The sequence below is a fragment of the Leuresthes tenuis genome, unplaced genomic scaffold, assembly GCF_036924035.1.
Source record: "Leuresthes tenuis unplaced genomic scaffold, fLeuTen1.0.hap1 SCAF_21, whole genome shotgun sequence".
NCBI lineage: Eukaryota > Metazoa > Chordata > Actinopteri > Atheriniformes > Atherinopsidae > Leuresthes > Leuresthes tenuis.
The window spans coordinates 29,898,151-29,913,878 of NW_027325375.1; the positions used below are offsets into that span (position 1 = coordinate 29,898,151).

At 41.1% G+C, this 15,728-nt stretch overlaps 2 protein-coding genes and 1 long non-coding RNA gene across 6 annotated transcripts in view; 1 reads left to right on the plus strand and 2 right to left on the minus strand.

Moving 5' to 3' along the window:
• Window positions 1-2,061, minus strand: part of ppp3ca (protein phosphatase 3, catalytic subunit, alpha isozyme) — a 28,709-nt gene extending 26,648 nt beyond the window's left edge. The window contains exon 1 of one of the 2 annotated variants that reach the window (XM_072375294.1): window positions 1,610-2,061. In XM_072375294.1, the coding sequence (XP_072231395.1) occupies window positions 1,610-1,664 (55 nt within the window). In that variant the 5' untranslated portion in view covers window positions 1,665-2,061. The remainder of the gene's footprint in view (window positions 1-1,609) is intronic. The other variant, XM_072375293.1, reaches the window with a different exon arrangement.
• Window positions 2,062-4,105: 2,044 nt separating this feature from the next.
• LOC140279238 (uncharacterized) lies at window positions 4,106-14,765 on the minus strand. The gene is made up of 3 exons (XR_011909327.1): window positions 14,696-14,765; window positions 7,045-7,159; window positions 4,106-4,166 (listed from the first exon to the last, which is right to left on the minus strand). It is a non-coding gene; the product is annotated as an uncharacterized lncRNA (long non-coding RNA).
• The window catches only part of cxxc5a (CXXC finger protein 5a), a 251,815-nt gene continuing 245,087 nt past the window's right edge, over window positions 9,001-15,728 (plus strand). For 2 of the 3 annotated variants that reach the window (XR_011909326.1, XM_072374341.1), the window contains exon 1: window positions 9,001-9,440. The gene's annotated coding sequence lies outside the window, so the exon portion shown is untranslated. The remainder of the gene's footprint in view (window positions 9,441-15,728) is intronic. The other variant, XM_072374342.1, reaches the window with a different exon arrangement.

The window sequence follows — 15,728 nt, forward strand, 5'->3', positions numbered from 1 at the left end:
GACCAAAGGAATATCCGTATAGCTGTCAAGCAATTATGAGTCACATTAGCATAAATAACAGCACCTGACGAATGAGACAAATGAGGATTTGGAGAAATGATTTTCCTTTTTCAACAGAGAAAGAGGCTGAAGAAATGGAAATTTGAGTCAGAAGTGTTCTGTCTCACATGGTTTTTAATATACATCCCCTGCAGCTAAGTGAGTAGGAAAAATGAAACAAATACATAACACTGTGAGTGTTTCAAACTCCGAAATGCTTGGTATTACATGATCATGTTACAAAAGCAAGAAAGTGAGTCAGAATTCTTGGCTGTGCTGCCTGTGCTGATGTGAACCTTCTGTTTGACATATTTTTGAATCCCTGGATGAAGCTTAGCCAAGAAAAAAAACACAATCATTTTGTTTTGATGAGAAATTCTTAGATATATAACCAATAATAACAATTTCATCTTAAACCAGCTTCTTTCTCTGTTTATAGGTGCCATAAAGGCTGCGTGAAGAATAAACAGGGAAGTAATTAGAGGCACAGAATAGTTTATTTCATATAGGTGTAGCATCTGCGCAGGTCCTTGCTTTGATATTCTGCTGGTAATATGATAACATGTGAAAATGAAAAATGGGCTTTTGGATGCAGAGTAATGGGAAATATCTGTTTGTAGAAATGAATATCAGATGTGCCGGATCTCTTTCATCACTCTGACAAGTACTGACACAGAATAAGGGTGCTCAAGTGGAACATGTCTGATTTCCTGGTATCATAGATTCATATCAGGGCCCTGACCTGTCCATATTAATAATAAATCAAGTGAAATCAATTGTAGAAGCTTGTGTTGGGTGTGCCTGTCATCTTTGTCATGTGAATGTATCACACAGTAGAGATCAGTTGGTTTCTTCAGCCTGAAGGACTGAGTTGTTAATGCTGACTGAGCTGTTAGGCCATTATGATAATAAACTGACTGTATGTATTCAGTCTCTGTGAGCTGATCCACGGTCAAAATGATCAGGGCTGAGTGACTTATGGCAACTGTGAGCACTTCACTTCATCATCTTTCCTTCATCAATTCCTTATAGACCTTTTTTGTAATCAAATTAAAACCCGACTCATTCCTGGTAAAGTATATCCCATTAAATGTCAATTTCATGCCCTCTTCCTGCTCTGCTGGCCCCGTCAAAGCCCATAAAATCCTGCTGCATCACTGCCTCAGCTTCTAACACAAAAGCTAGGCAATTCAGCTCGTCTTCCTTCTCACTTCTCATGCCTAGTGGAGCCCGAGCCAAGATACAGTCACATCGACCCAAACAAGATTAAAACATGAATTCATCGGTACAATGAAATCATACGGCGTGCATCTCCCCGCGCGCTGCTGCTGCTGCCTCTGCGCTTTGTGTCCGTGCTTCGTGGGGGCTGTGCAGCGCAGAAAACCGGACTGTTTATCAACATCAAAGCTGTGGGTACCCACTATCATCACCGCGGACACAACTTGATGGCCACATATTCACCATGAACGCACGACAAAACAGTGAAGGCCACGCACGTTCTGACAAACTGCAACACTTGAGATGTTATGTAATACAGCCTTAATCAAGAGGAAAATGTAGGCTAACTTACATTTTACCACCCGATCGGTGGGGTTTAAGACGATGTCAGCGTTAGACATCTTCATGGGCAGTTGCTGTCTTCCAGGCTGTAGCGATTTTTCTCCCTCCTCTTGGATCTGCTCTCAGTATTTCTTGTCGAAATGCGACTGATGCTGTGGCATCACTCAGATGATGCGCCCCCTCCGTGCGTCGGTGCTGCGCCGGGTAGGACTGCTGCTCCCCAGGCAGGGATGGATGCTGGCTGCTGGATGCTGTAGGAGCTGCTTCTGCTGTGCTAAGCTGTTAATGTGGGGGAGGATGCGCGGAGATCGGGAGAGGGAGGGAGATGTGCACTATCCCGACATGGCGGTGGAGGGAACTCCCACGCAAATGTTTCACGGGACTGCCTGATGCTGCCATCAGATGGAGGCTGAGTTGGGGTTGCCCCCACTACACGCACGGCACGCCATATTTTGGTATTCTGGAAATTTGGTTACGCCTGATGATGAAAGCATATGGACCTCGGTTTGGAAATGTTAATATGCAAACAGTTACAGTAGGATTCTTTTTAATTGCCCGCGTGCGCACCTGCACGCGAACATTTGGTGGCAGGTTTTATTTAGACCAAGCTTTTAAAAAACTAGTTATGTAGCAAACATTATAAAGACGGCGTTTTAATGTCCGCAACGATTGTGTTATTTTGCTTTATGCGATAGAAAAGTTCAACAAAGGCATTTTTGATGATCAGATGCTTTGTGAATGCCACAAAGCAACAGCTTCAACTTGCATGGACTTCAAATGATTTGAAAATAAAATATGAGTCTCCGTCGCGGTCCAGTGTTCAGATATGTCATAAATCCAGCAAATAAACAGGAGCATCTCCAACCTGGACTCCTCATGACGAGGTTTGACATGAAATTAATGCTTTTTATCATCTATTTCTGCCTGAGACTCAAGTTGAAAATATCAAACGTGTTTCAAAACGTACCAAGTAATGACTGCTGTGAGTGGAGGGGGCTATTTGGGGAAATCGGGATATTTCACGTTTCTGGATCATGTGGTTTGCTGAACGAACACATGTAGGAGAAACAATAAATAATTAAAGAATGATATTAAAGAAAACAAGAACCAAAACAAGTTATTTTCGCTCAGGGCAGGTTTAAATTACCCGGGAATATACAGCTGATCAAATCCTGGAAACCTTTCACAAATGAGCTCTAATTCTTCCTTTATTATCTCCTTCAGGGTGGGTTACATGGTTAGACTATTTATGAAAGAAACGAGATCATTTTTAAAGAGAATATTCAAAGAATGCCATAAATTGCTCTCACTAACAAAGAACAGTCACTTGATTGGGGCAGCAGTTAACTGAATCACTTTTCTCACTTTCTGGTAGGATTTAGTCAATAAAACGAATTTTTTTGGAGTCTAAACAATCTACAACGTGTCACCATTATGGGCGTCTTTTTAAAGTTTTCCTTACACTAAACACAGCACATGAGAACTAAATAATGTTGCTGGTTGGCTTTAGCTGCAATCATCACTTAGTCAGACTTGGAAACAGAAATTGTTTGGCTGGAGTCAGAAATAATTATAGAGGGAACCAAAAAAAATTATTTTGCTTGCAACCATTCACTCATGACTGCATATTTTGCTGGTTGCCTTGGTTACATATTAACACAACATTTTCGGGTTGGTTTTGGAAAACAACACCGCTTGGATAGGCTTAGAAAAACTCCTACTTGGTTAAAAGTGTCTCAGGCGCCATTTTTCCCCTCCTTCGTATGCAGTTGCTCTGACGACCACTAGTAGTCTGTTCCTTGAACGCATCATTCCTGACAGCATCTGCCAGCGTGACGTACGCCTCGTGGACGAGGGCAGTCTCCTTGTATGTTACCGAAGCAGCATTCTCATCTGGTGGCCCATATTTGTACAGCTTTTATTAGATAACCCGGTAAGATCCCGTGAGATGAACTGGATCAGTCCGTCTCTGAAGCAGTTGTTTCATCATGACAAACCCCCGCCGCAGCTGGGTGTTGGTGCAATTAAATTATCTTTACTGCAGAGTAAAGATCACCCGACGACCAGCACGAAAACCACTGCAGCTACCGCTACTAACAGTGATATGAACACTGTAGTCAACCTAATGCTGTGTTCTCTAGTCATGAAACAAAATGATGTCAACAGCGTTTAAAACAGAGACTCATTCACTGTTCAATTCAACTGTTAACGGAGCTGATCACTGTTATAATTGTGGCCTGGCGAAGTTATAACGGTGTGTTTTGATTACACAGCTTTCTCTCATTTTAATTCTGCCAAAAGTTCAACCCTGACAAGAAATACATCACATTTTAACGGGTATACATGTATTTATATGCTGAAATTACACAATGGCCGCTGTTTTAGCAAAATATCCAACAAACTCAGGCAGGAAAATATTGAAAGTTGCACGCAGCTGACAGGAAACTTACTTTTGAACCGACATAAAGATGCAAACCGCAGCTAAATGCTTTTATTGAACCTACCCAGGGGGAAGTGGACCAGCAGAATGGTTGGTTTGATATTTGGGAGCGTTGCATTTTGGGAAACTATGCTCACTACAACTCTTCAGAATAACTTGAATAGGACTTCACTTGAGGTTCATAATCTGAATGGTTCAACTGGTGCATAGAAATGTATCAAAGAAACTGACTGAATGCGTGTATATTTCAATAAAACCCCATGCTGGATCTAAATTTGAGCTAAATGAAATGAGTTGACATGTCTGCACATTTGTAACATTTTGAATTGAATGAAAGTGAAAGGCTGTGAATTGAAACCCATCAGCTCATTGTCCAGTTAAGTGCTGTAATACAAGTTGTTTGTGACAGAAAGACAGCCATGTGATTTGTATTACCCTGAAAGCGTGTAACACCCACAGATCTGCCACTAGGTGGCGACATAGCCTTTATGTTAACTGCAGCATCAACAGCTGGTCTGAGGTGCTGCTACACTTCATATTATGATGCAACATTTTTTGAGAAGGCAGTAACACAATTTATTAGGCAGTTCAAACAGTTTTCCAGGTGCCTTTGCTTTTAATTTCCTTTCCTCTCGCTGTGGGTCAGGAAAAGATAACTTCCTCCTCAGCAGATAGTAAGGCTGAACATGTGATGCGTGGCAGGATGAGTGATAAATACCTAGAAAAGGAACCAGTGTTGCTCCTCAGATCACGAGCCTCTGCATGTATGAGGCTTACACAAGGTGTGGCTGACTCGATTCAGTTCAGTGGGATAGGAAAACTCACCTAAAAATCCACAGAATTCAGCTGACAGCGGAGATCCAAGGTGTGTGTCCCAACATTACTGGGAACTATAAACCAGAGTGGTGATGAAAGCTGAGCTAAAAGGAAGGCGTTTCTGCCAGTTCTCCTTCTTAAAGTTCAGGAATTACACCAAAATGACCAGTATCCATCTTCCATGATGCATTACACACACAAATGACCAGCTGGCTTTTCTGATTTAGCGCCAAATACATTGTCTGTAAAAGTTCTGACTGTCAGCGCATCTGCAAAGTAAAAGCAGACAAACTAGATTTTAAATCAGATGTACGCGTTTGATTCTCAAGTGTAGTCTATTTCCTAAGTGGCTCTGACCTTGTTGGCAGACATTTGCTGACCCCACCTTCAACTGTTTTTGCTGGCATGCTGTCCTGGCCCAATGGCGGGAGAAAAAGGCACCACAGCAGGATCTGCTCAAGCACAGTTTACTGTTGCTTCTCCAGCTGTAAGCTCCTACATAATTAGCGAGCCACATTGTATTCGGTTGGGTTACATCACATGAAAGATGTCATACTTCCTTGTTGCTGTAACACCAAGTCATTTTCTATCATGCTTTTTTAAAACTGGGCTGCATGAGACCTGTGGTCATCCATATGTAAAGCTCCACGCACCGGGCTAGTTTTACACAAAGCTGCAGGCGTGCGCTCCATCCTGACATTGTTCACTTTTCATGTTATTTGAATCAGATCAAATTTGATCTCAAGAAAAAAAACTCTTTAAACCACTTTGCTTCATAAGCTAAATTTCTTTGTGGCAGTTTCCACTTTCTTCAGTGCATTGTTCAAATGATAATTTAATTAAGTCATAGGTGTACACTGAACATTTCCTCCTTCCACTGACTGGTGATTTAGCGTAAGAAGCTGCCAAAAAATGTGAAATGATCACTTATTTTTCATGTTTTGCTCAAAGACAATAGCAACAAAAGAAGTTACACTCGTCATATCCCAGAGCTTTGAATCCTCAGCGCTACTTCAGTCTGTCACCCACATATACTGCATTTACTTTTTCTGTATTAATGACTTTAGTCCCACTTTTATTGATCTGCATTTAGTTTGTTTCAGTCTAATCTACCTAAATTGTAATCGCTGTAATTAGTTGATTTATTAGCCTGTAGTAATTAGTCTGTACTTATAAAGCTTCTTATTAACCTTAACCGTGTTTCTAATTCATCCATTCACACACTACAGGTGGCAGAGCCGACATACCAGGTGCTCACTTGCCATCATTGGTGTTCAGTGTCTTTGGCTGTGAAACTGCAGCATGTGTAGGGGCTGAGGGTCTAACACCTGATTAGTGGACCACCCATGTTATCGTTGGAGCCACTGCCCGCCTGAAAGCTCTTCGGTGCACTGAGAGAGCTCAAAAAACTGTAGTTGGTATTTTAGTTGCACTTACTTTGGACGGGAATAGCGACAACATTGACATGCTTGGTTGCTTTTACATTAGCTTAGCATGGATTTTAAATCAAGAAGAAATGATTCCGGCTCACTCCGCGGCACAAAGATTCCTACATGTGCTTTTCCAGCAGCCTAACCCTAAGACTGTTTCTCTGTGGTAACTTCAAGCGTACGGCCTACATCTGTTAAAGCTAGTGTGGACCAGAGAAGAAATGATTCTCGAAAATCAAAGAAACACAATGTTTTGCTCAATAAGCGATCAGAGTAGAGCTGACTTTATGACTCCTTGGTGACTTTTCCAAAGCTGCTCGCACTGAAAAACAAGTTTCCCATTTCTTATAAAGGCTGTGAAATACGCAGCTTCTGAAATGTTCTGCTTGAATACGTTTGGGTGATATTTTACAGTAAGTGAACAAAAATAGGCCGATATTTCATATATGCTCAGGTCGGCGATCGCAGGGGTTGATTATTTTTAAAACGGGGAGTTTACTCCTTCTAAAATGATCAAATGACCTAAAAGCATTCAATGAAGTGGATAAATGTGAAAGGTTAATAGATTCATGTGGGTTTTTGTGCTAATGCTTGAGAGCAAAAAAAGATATGATGCAAAGAGTTACCTGAGAGAGTCATTCAACATTTAACCAGCCTTCCAGAAATAGATGGGTTCTTCTCTGACTGAGGTCCACAGCACAGAATTTGGATAAAGCCGATGTTTCATGTCTCTCCCCGCTCCCTTCCTCCCTTACGTACCATTTTTCGGGCCATCTTGCGACGCTTTCCTACAGTGCTGGTCATGTGTGCAGCTGGGGATGGAGGCCATGCAATGCTAATCCTCCTCCCCAGCTCAGGAAAGTACCCTGCCTCCCTGTGCAGAACGAAAACAACAAAGAGCTGAGTGTGGCTGCAGCCTCCAGGGTTCAGTGCACCCACCAGAACATGTCCAAGAGTCACAGCTTGCTGCTCCCTCCTACCCATCTATCCATGCATGACTCTTTTTCTCTCCCCTGCTTTCTCTCTTTGACCCTCTTTTCAACCCATGAAAGGCACATATGATTGCGGACGGCAGTGTAATAGTCCTCCTTTTCCAGAGCTTAGATAGAAGACTTTAGAAGGTTTTAAAGGGAGGATTTACAGAAGACTACAAAGGTGTAAAAGAATATGGTCCTTTATATTTTACTTCACATGAGTGTATGAAAGAGACATGGTCTGAAACCCTGAACAAACACACAAATATAAAAGAGGAAATTCTGACCACAAAACTAGGTAAAAAGAACACGCAGGATCATTCCTTCTTTAACACTATTTCCTTAGAAAATAACAGCTAAAATCGACCCTGAATGAAATATAATACCCGACTTTTTTTCTTCCTTTCAAACATCATTAAATCAAACACCTACAGTGGATGCTTGTTGTTGTTGCTCGTGCCAATCACTTCCTGGTTGTGATGATGTCAGACCAGCTGGGTGGTGATTTCAGAAAACACAGCGTGTTATTTACAGCCGCTGCAGAAAAGTCTCATATAGTTACAGCCCACCGGGAAGAATGTGCTTTTCTTAGCCGAGGGACAAAAGCTGTTCATGTTGTCCAAAGTTGTGCGTGTTTGGGCTACTTGATTTTTCCTGTGGTGTGTATATATATTTTTTAATGTTTTATAATATCGGATTAAAGTTTAACATGGAAATAGAGGCAATCTGAACACATTTTCTCGGACCTTTTAATGGAATTGGTTATCTTCCACCAATATTTCATTTTTTAGTTTCGATGAACAAGCAATATATTTTGGCCTTTAGAGAATCATATTAAATTCTGCAACCAGGTTTGAAAAGGTTCAGATTCCTGCCACCTGTGCAGTTGTGGGAATAAAAGCACACACGGAGTAAAACGGCGTTGAATCACTGGTTTATTTTAAGATGTGTTCTTGTCGTCATCATCTTGCTTTTATGCGCTTGAAATAACATTTACTAAAAGCGCGCTCTGAAACCAAATCCCGTGCGTAATTACGCATATGGTGGCTTTTTGACCTCTGTTTACGAACTGAGTGTCATGTTTGTTCGAGCCAGAACGCTTTTATTTGCAGGGAGCTCGCTTGGCCACGGGTAGTTAGTTGAACACCACCCCCTCTTCTCTCTTTCTCTCTTCAGCTGCCGCGATATTTTCCAGCTCTGGAGCCTCAACCGCACAGCTCGATCGATTCGCATTGATTGTCCCTGACGAGCTGCTCCACTTTCTAGCCAATGTCAGCCAGTCTGCGATCGGGAAGGAGAGAAATGAAGGAAAATCTCTGCCGCCCTGGCGGTGTCATTTCCACACACTTGGGTTGGCCGCCTGCCAGCAGACAGGACAGTCGAAAGAAATGGAGTGGACTTTGGGTCTGAGCGAGAGGAGGAGGACCCGGGGCCGAGGCGGGATTTCTCTCAGCTTTGCATGCTGTAGCTGTTCTTCACATACAATGACCGGTAAACTTGGTTCACCTGGATTTACCCTCTACCACCCAGGAGCTTTCTAGACGGAGAGGTCACTCTTCAAAACATACCATACTTACACACTTATACGTTTATCCGACATTCACAAACTCGCCCGTCATCAAAGCAGTTTTATGTGCCTTAAACACTTCGGATAATATTGGACATTATGTAAGGAATAACCTATGCGGCCACTCCAGCGTTAACTCTATCAGAATTAAAGCGGAGAACATTGTGTTTTCATGTCATAGTTTCATTTTGAAGCAGCATCTCTCCCCCCTCAGCTGTCCTGAAATCAGACTGAACCGCTCTCTTGAAGCGCGCCCCTCGCGCAAAAGTCCAGTTCGCTTTTTCCGCGAAGCTCCAAAAATCTATGAAATGTGTTTGCATGTTCCTCTCTGCAAGCGGGGATGTAGAGGTGGGATTGCAAGGACCGAGAAAGCTCGGGGAACCCACGCGTTCAGCCGCTGAGAAAGTACGCTTTTCCAAAATAACTTACGGTAAATCTTTTTTTTTTTCCCCACATTGTCACTAAACGACAGACACTCAGCGGGATTGTGTTCTCGGAGAAGAAGCTGCTTTTTCTTGCCCCTTTCCTTTTTTTTGGTCACCGTTCGGCACTGTAGGCTGAGAGACGGACCGCTCGGACTGTGGCAGCCCTCCCGTCTGCTCGGATCTGCTTTGGTAGGTGCGAATAAAATGGGCCCGTGTTTGCAAATATGCAGATACATGGATGAGGAGGGAGGAGGGGTTGGATGTGGGGGAATCATACTTTGTTGAAGTCTGCTGAAAGTTGGGATGTCACCTTCATATAGGATTAAGTTATAGCAGGGTGCATCTGTATATCCTGAAATGTGCGACTGCAGCCCGTACGCTGGTACCGCAGATTGGCCAGCGGGTTCCAGTCCAGACAAAAGCTTCCTATGTGGATCTGTTTACTCTTTGTAGAAATGATAAATGTGTCTCTGACTGTCAGTATTACTGATGTTTTCGCACCGTGCACAGATGCAGATGTCCTCATTGTTTAAAAGCAACCTTTACCTAAATAGTCTCGCTCCCGCATGGATCGGCACTCCAGACCAAAAGTCTGGGTGTCTTATTAATCAGCTGTTGACAACGCGCTCTAAAGTTGACGCTTAATGGTCGCGCATTGTTTTTGATATAGTCGCCTCATAATTTAAACTTTATTTTTGTGCCATCTTTAAAGATAAAATAGGCTTTAACACGCCCCATAAAGCCAAATAAAACCATACAAATATATACATCTTATTTTCAGTATTTTATTGTTTTCTCCCACCATCATTTGAAAGTTGCCAGGTAGCTTTTGACGCGCTACCCGCAGATTTACAACCCCCCCCCCCTCCCTGCCTTCCGCCACCACTATAGCTCCAAGTGCTCCATATGCATGCGAATGATTTGAAGTCACAGTATGTGTGGCATGATTCTTTTTATCCCTCTAACTTTTTTTGTGTGCGTAGCCTAATTAGGGGAAAGAAGGCGCAGCAGGTTATGGACAAAGGATGAAACCTTGAATCTAATTATTATAACCAGGGTTTTCTAACCTCCCCTCGGTTTGTGCGTGCGCTCGCGTCAGTCGATTGGAGGCTGGGGAAACGGTGAACGTGGAGCACACCGTGGACAAGTCCAAACTCCGCAGACGCGGCGTGAGATTTGCATCGCCTGAACTAATGCGTTTGGTGTTCACGCGTCTCTTGAGATGAAGTGAGCTGCTCCGGTCCAAATGATTCGCAAACGTGCAGCAAATCAGACAATGCGTTTCACACCCCCGTTAAAAAAAAAAAAAGCTGTTACCTGGCACCTGCGCATGAAGTGACGTCAGTGACGGAAACTCATTCAGGACCGCTCGTGTGATTCACTCACGGACTCATGTACCTGACAGTTTCAAGCAGGGCTCATTGTGAAATGCTCATGACATCTTTGGCAGTTTGGACTTAATTGATGGTCAGACTCAGCTGTGATCTGTGATTTCAATTAGCAGCAGTGTTTAGCTCTTCAATAATTCAGGAAATAGCGCTTACTGGGAGAAACCTGCGTGGGACCAACTCAATGTTTGCTAAATATTAAGCAACACTATCGTCCTAGATTCATGGTCATATTTTTCTTTTATGTATGTCAAAGGATTGCAACCGCAAAGCAAAATTAAACCTACACTGGGTCTAAATGTTTTCTTCCTTTCCTCCATCACCTATTGATTGAACTCAAATCAATGACTAAGCTAACCAACCATTCATCCATCAGTCAGCTGTCACGGAATTGTGACCTCACATTCATTTGTGTACACACATCAGTTTTTTTCTTCCGTTTTTGGCGCTCAGGCACAACAGCTGGTGTAGAATCAGACACGAAACATCAGATGTCTATTTGAGATAACAAGCCTGTTGGGTTTAAAGCTATGTTAAGCTAAGAGCAGCATGTGAAATGAGCTGTATTCGAGCATCACAGGGCCGGCAACATTCACCAGTAGCAGTGCGGCTGTTGGGAAGGACCCTTTCTTTTTGGTTTTAGTGCTGCTGTGAGGGTCACATCTATTAAATTAACAGCTGAATTTGGCTGGACTCATTTTTGTGAATGCTCTAAAAGACATTACTAATACTTTTTGGCTCATAGCAGAGTTGTAGCTGATGATCACACCTATGCTGGATGGCATACCTTACAGTCGACTTTGTCTGAAAAATATAGATTACTGAAGGTCAAATAGAACAAATCTGACATTTTTAGAGAAAAGTTTAGTGTTTGCTGTGTTCCGGAAAGCTATCAGAAGGCTGATTATTGACCATGTGTTTATGACTGAGGGTGAAGGTGCTGCCAAACACCCACAACTCATGATAATGGTCGACTATTTTGCGTAAATTCACAAACACATGCTGTAATATGAACCGGTTACAAAGAGGTCCACAGAGGTGTCAGCAGGAAACACTTAAACACTTTAGGTTTTTTTTTTTGCTCAGGAAGTTTTCTGATTGAGTGAACTGACTCAAAGTATCTAAACGGCCACCATGATATGAGCCGACTAACACACTGGACCATTCTTTATGAAAGAAAAGGAGGTAATGCTGTCCCTCAGCCAAATTCTGAGCAGTCAAACACATTGTTTGGTGTTTTAAGAAGCAAACAGTTACACTAAATGTGGTTCATGCAGATGAACGGGAGGAGGAGTGTGAGCAAGTCACCAAATTTTCACAGTTTAAAGTTTAAATGAAACAACGCGGCAAAAACTCTCGTCGCAAAGTATGAAATGCGCTTTTTGCTGACCATCTTTGGAACAGCTGCAGTTTCCCCACAGCAGAACCATGTTGCACAGTAATGTCAGAGCAGTTGTCTTTTCCTCAATCCTTTTAGGTTATGCTTCACGTCTTTTTTCCACCTCATAAGAGACTATTTTCTGTGGACGATGCTGTTCCTTATTTCTTCTTTTATTCACTGAAGTCAACCTTTTTTTCTGTTGACATCTTTATCACAGTAATTTAGATTATTTGAATTAGCAGCTTGATGAATCTGGAAAAGATGAAGTTAACACATCTGCACTGATATATCTGATCTGAAAAATCAATAAACGTGTCTCCTGGCACCTGAAAAAGTTGCTGTGGAGGATAGAAAAGTTGCTAAATGTAGCTACAAAGTTGCTGAATTTGAATAAAAATGCATGAAATATGTTTACCTGAATTAGATCATTTAAAACTGAAAGCAGAAAAATATCTACTGAACAAATGACTGAATATTTGTCTAATGTTTCTCTCTCTGGTCAAGAAATAAGCTTCAGCTGTTTACCTTTCTGAAGTCTCCCTGTAAAACAGTTGTGAATAAAAAACATTCATGGCTTTTAATGGAAAATATATGTTTTTACAGATACGATAAATGCAGTTTATAGTGGTAATAAGGGAGCTTTGGACAGAGAGGCTCACAGTTTCCTTACGTTTCCTGGTCATTGCTTCATCCGGACATAAGAACCGTATCATCCAAATCTCTGCATGAATGGATGCACTCATTTCATGAAAGGTGAACACTGCCTGCGTGTCATTCTCAGGTCTTTCATGTGTCATGCAGATTGTTTGACTAAAACTAATTCAACAAAACCAGCTCCAGTCAGTGTCAAAGTTTTCACAAAGTATCACCTTTTTTTTTATACCTCCCAGCTTAGTTGGTTAAATACGCTTAATGATTTTTTTTTGGCCATTAAAAGGTAAAAGAATCATCCGGCGCTCAAATATGCTTTCATAAGGATACAAAGAAACCTTCCCATAATGATGACAAGGCTTCAAAGAAGCAGCTAAAAGACAGCTAACCAGTGGCAGTTTACCTCCTGCCATCTGAGTTTACTAGAACAAGACACCACCAATTATATCTGTGGATGCTTTGATAAAAGGTCATCAGGATACACCAGTGTCCGAAAAGCTCCAGCCGAGCTCTTTGGTTTTAAAAAATGCATCATTCATGGAGTTACTTGATCACTGATTTTTTTTAGACCACACTGTGCAAAATAATCAACAAAGAAATACCTGGGAAACTGTCAGTTACAGCTGATATTTTCCCCTGTTTTTATATTTAGGCAGCATAAAAATCAGACTTTTCTCAGCATAAAAATCAGACTTTTCTCAGCATAAAAATGTGACTGCTAATTACCGGCACTTGTCAGGCTCATTCACAGAAGGTTTTGGTGCAAAGCTTTCCTATTAACTGCTGCATTCAGTCTATATATAACAGGAAATTAAAGGAAGACGCTTACAAGAGGAAACGTCACTTGCCGGCACTGTGCCGTTCTGGATTGAGAGACGGTTCACACGAGGACATAAACCTTCCCTGGGAACGGTGTGGTGAGGGTATCATAGGAGCCGTAACGCTGGAAGTGGACGAGGGTGATTAAAGGCTCTGTGCATGCTCAGGGTTTGTGATGATAAAGAAAGTGTGACTGACAGAGCAGATGTACAGAAACAGCAGATGAGAATTTTAAATACTGTCGGTGTGGGGATAAAAAAACCTCAAAAACATGTCAAATACAAATCTGGAAACACGTCTTTGTCATTCTCGACTATTATTTTAATTGTAATATTACAATATGGATTTTTACCAGCCAACACTATTTTGTTGATGGCTAAAACAATCAACAGCAGCGTCTGCACAACTCTGTGATAATAATCAATGAAAATTATGCATTATGAATCTTAGGAGAGCAGCTCATCATAAAACTTGGACAATGCATGATTTTAAATTTTGCTATTTATTCCTACATAAAAAAAGCACAAGTTTACATCAATGAACCAAGGAGGCTGGGATTTAAAACCAGTGTGGTTATCGGACTACTTTTGTTTGGTTAGGTTTAAGAAAATATCCTGTTTTGGGTTAAAATTGACCCATTTCTTTAAAATGTGAGTCCAACCCTTGATTTGTACTGTGTGTACACTGTTCTGTGCCTGACTGAGCAATGATCTGTAGTTTTCACACTTTACACCAACACGGTACCTGTGAGAGGGTTTATTACATGTTTATTACAAGAAGTTTTCCATTGGTGACGTCACTATAGCATGAAATGTCACTGTGAAAACTAAGAAATTGTGTTGCAGAGGAGAGAATGATGTTATCAACATGTGGTTATTATTTTCTAGGAGTGCATTTAATCCCAAACTATAACGTTTTCCCAGAAAAATACATTTCTATTTCCCATTATTGGAAACCAGCAAGGTGTACATCCCTATGTAGGTGTTAAGTGTTTTATAAATGTCCTATTTCATTGCAACTGGGCTGGTATTTAACACCAAGTCATTCACCCCCCCTGGAGTAACCAGATATTTTATTGCTCAACATTAACTAGATATCTATTTCCTAACCCTGTATTTAAATTTAAAAACTTAGCCAAGAGACATTGGTTCATCTGTAAAATTTGAGTAAATGTAAGAAAAGAAAAGAAAATGACAGCAACTCACCTAAGGTTGAAATGACAATACTTTAGATCAGTTTAGAAGAAGAACAGCTTCTGCTGGAGGCCAACATCTCCCGTGCATGAGCTCTAAAAATCACAAAAGGTAACGTAGTTACACCATGCATGCAGAAACTGGGCATGTGCATCAAAAAACACTGAAATAAAGTATCTTCCGTGTTTTCCTAAACCAAACTAAGTAGATTAGTTTGTTTTTACCTAAACCCGATGAAACAGCAACTAAAAGCAGTGATTCTGTCGTGTTTTCCTAAACCAAACTAAGTAGATTAGTTTGTTTTTACCTAAACCCGATTAAACAGCAACTAAAAGCAGTGATTCTGTCGTGTTTTCCTAAACCAAACGAAGTAGATTAGTTTGTTTTTACCTAAACCCGATGAAACAGCAACTAAAAGCAGTGATTCTGTCGTGTTTTCCTAAACCAAACTAAGTAGATTTAGTTTGTTTTTACCTAAACTTGATGAAACAGCAACTAAAAGCAGTGATTCTGTCGTGTTTTCCTAAACCAAACTAAGTAGATTAGTTTGTTTTTACCTAAACCCGATGAAACAGCAACTAAAAGCAGTGATTCTGTCGTGTTTTCCTAAACCAAACTAAGTAGATTAGTTTGTTTTTACCTAAACCCGATGAAACGGCAACTAAAAGCAGTGATTCTGTCGTGTTTTCCTAAACCAAACGAAGTAGATTAGTTTGTTTTTACCTAAACCCGATGAAACAGCAACTAAAAGCAGTGATTCTGTCGTGTTTTCCTAAACCAAACTAAGTAGATTTAGTTTGTTTTTACCTAAACTTGATGAAACAGCAACTAAAAGCAGTGATTCTGTCGTGTTTTCCTAAACCAAACTAAGTAGATTAGTTTGTTTTTACCTAAACCCGATGAAACGGCAACTAAAAGCAGTGATTCTGTCGTGTTTTCCTAAACCAAACTAAGTAGATTAGTTTGTTTTTACCTAAACCCGATGAAACAGCAACTAAAAGCAGTGATTCTGTCGTGTTTTCCTAAACCAAACTAAAAGATTTAG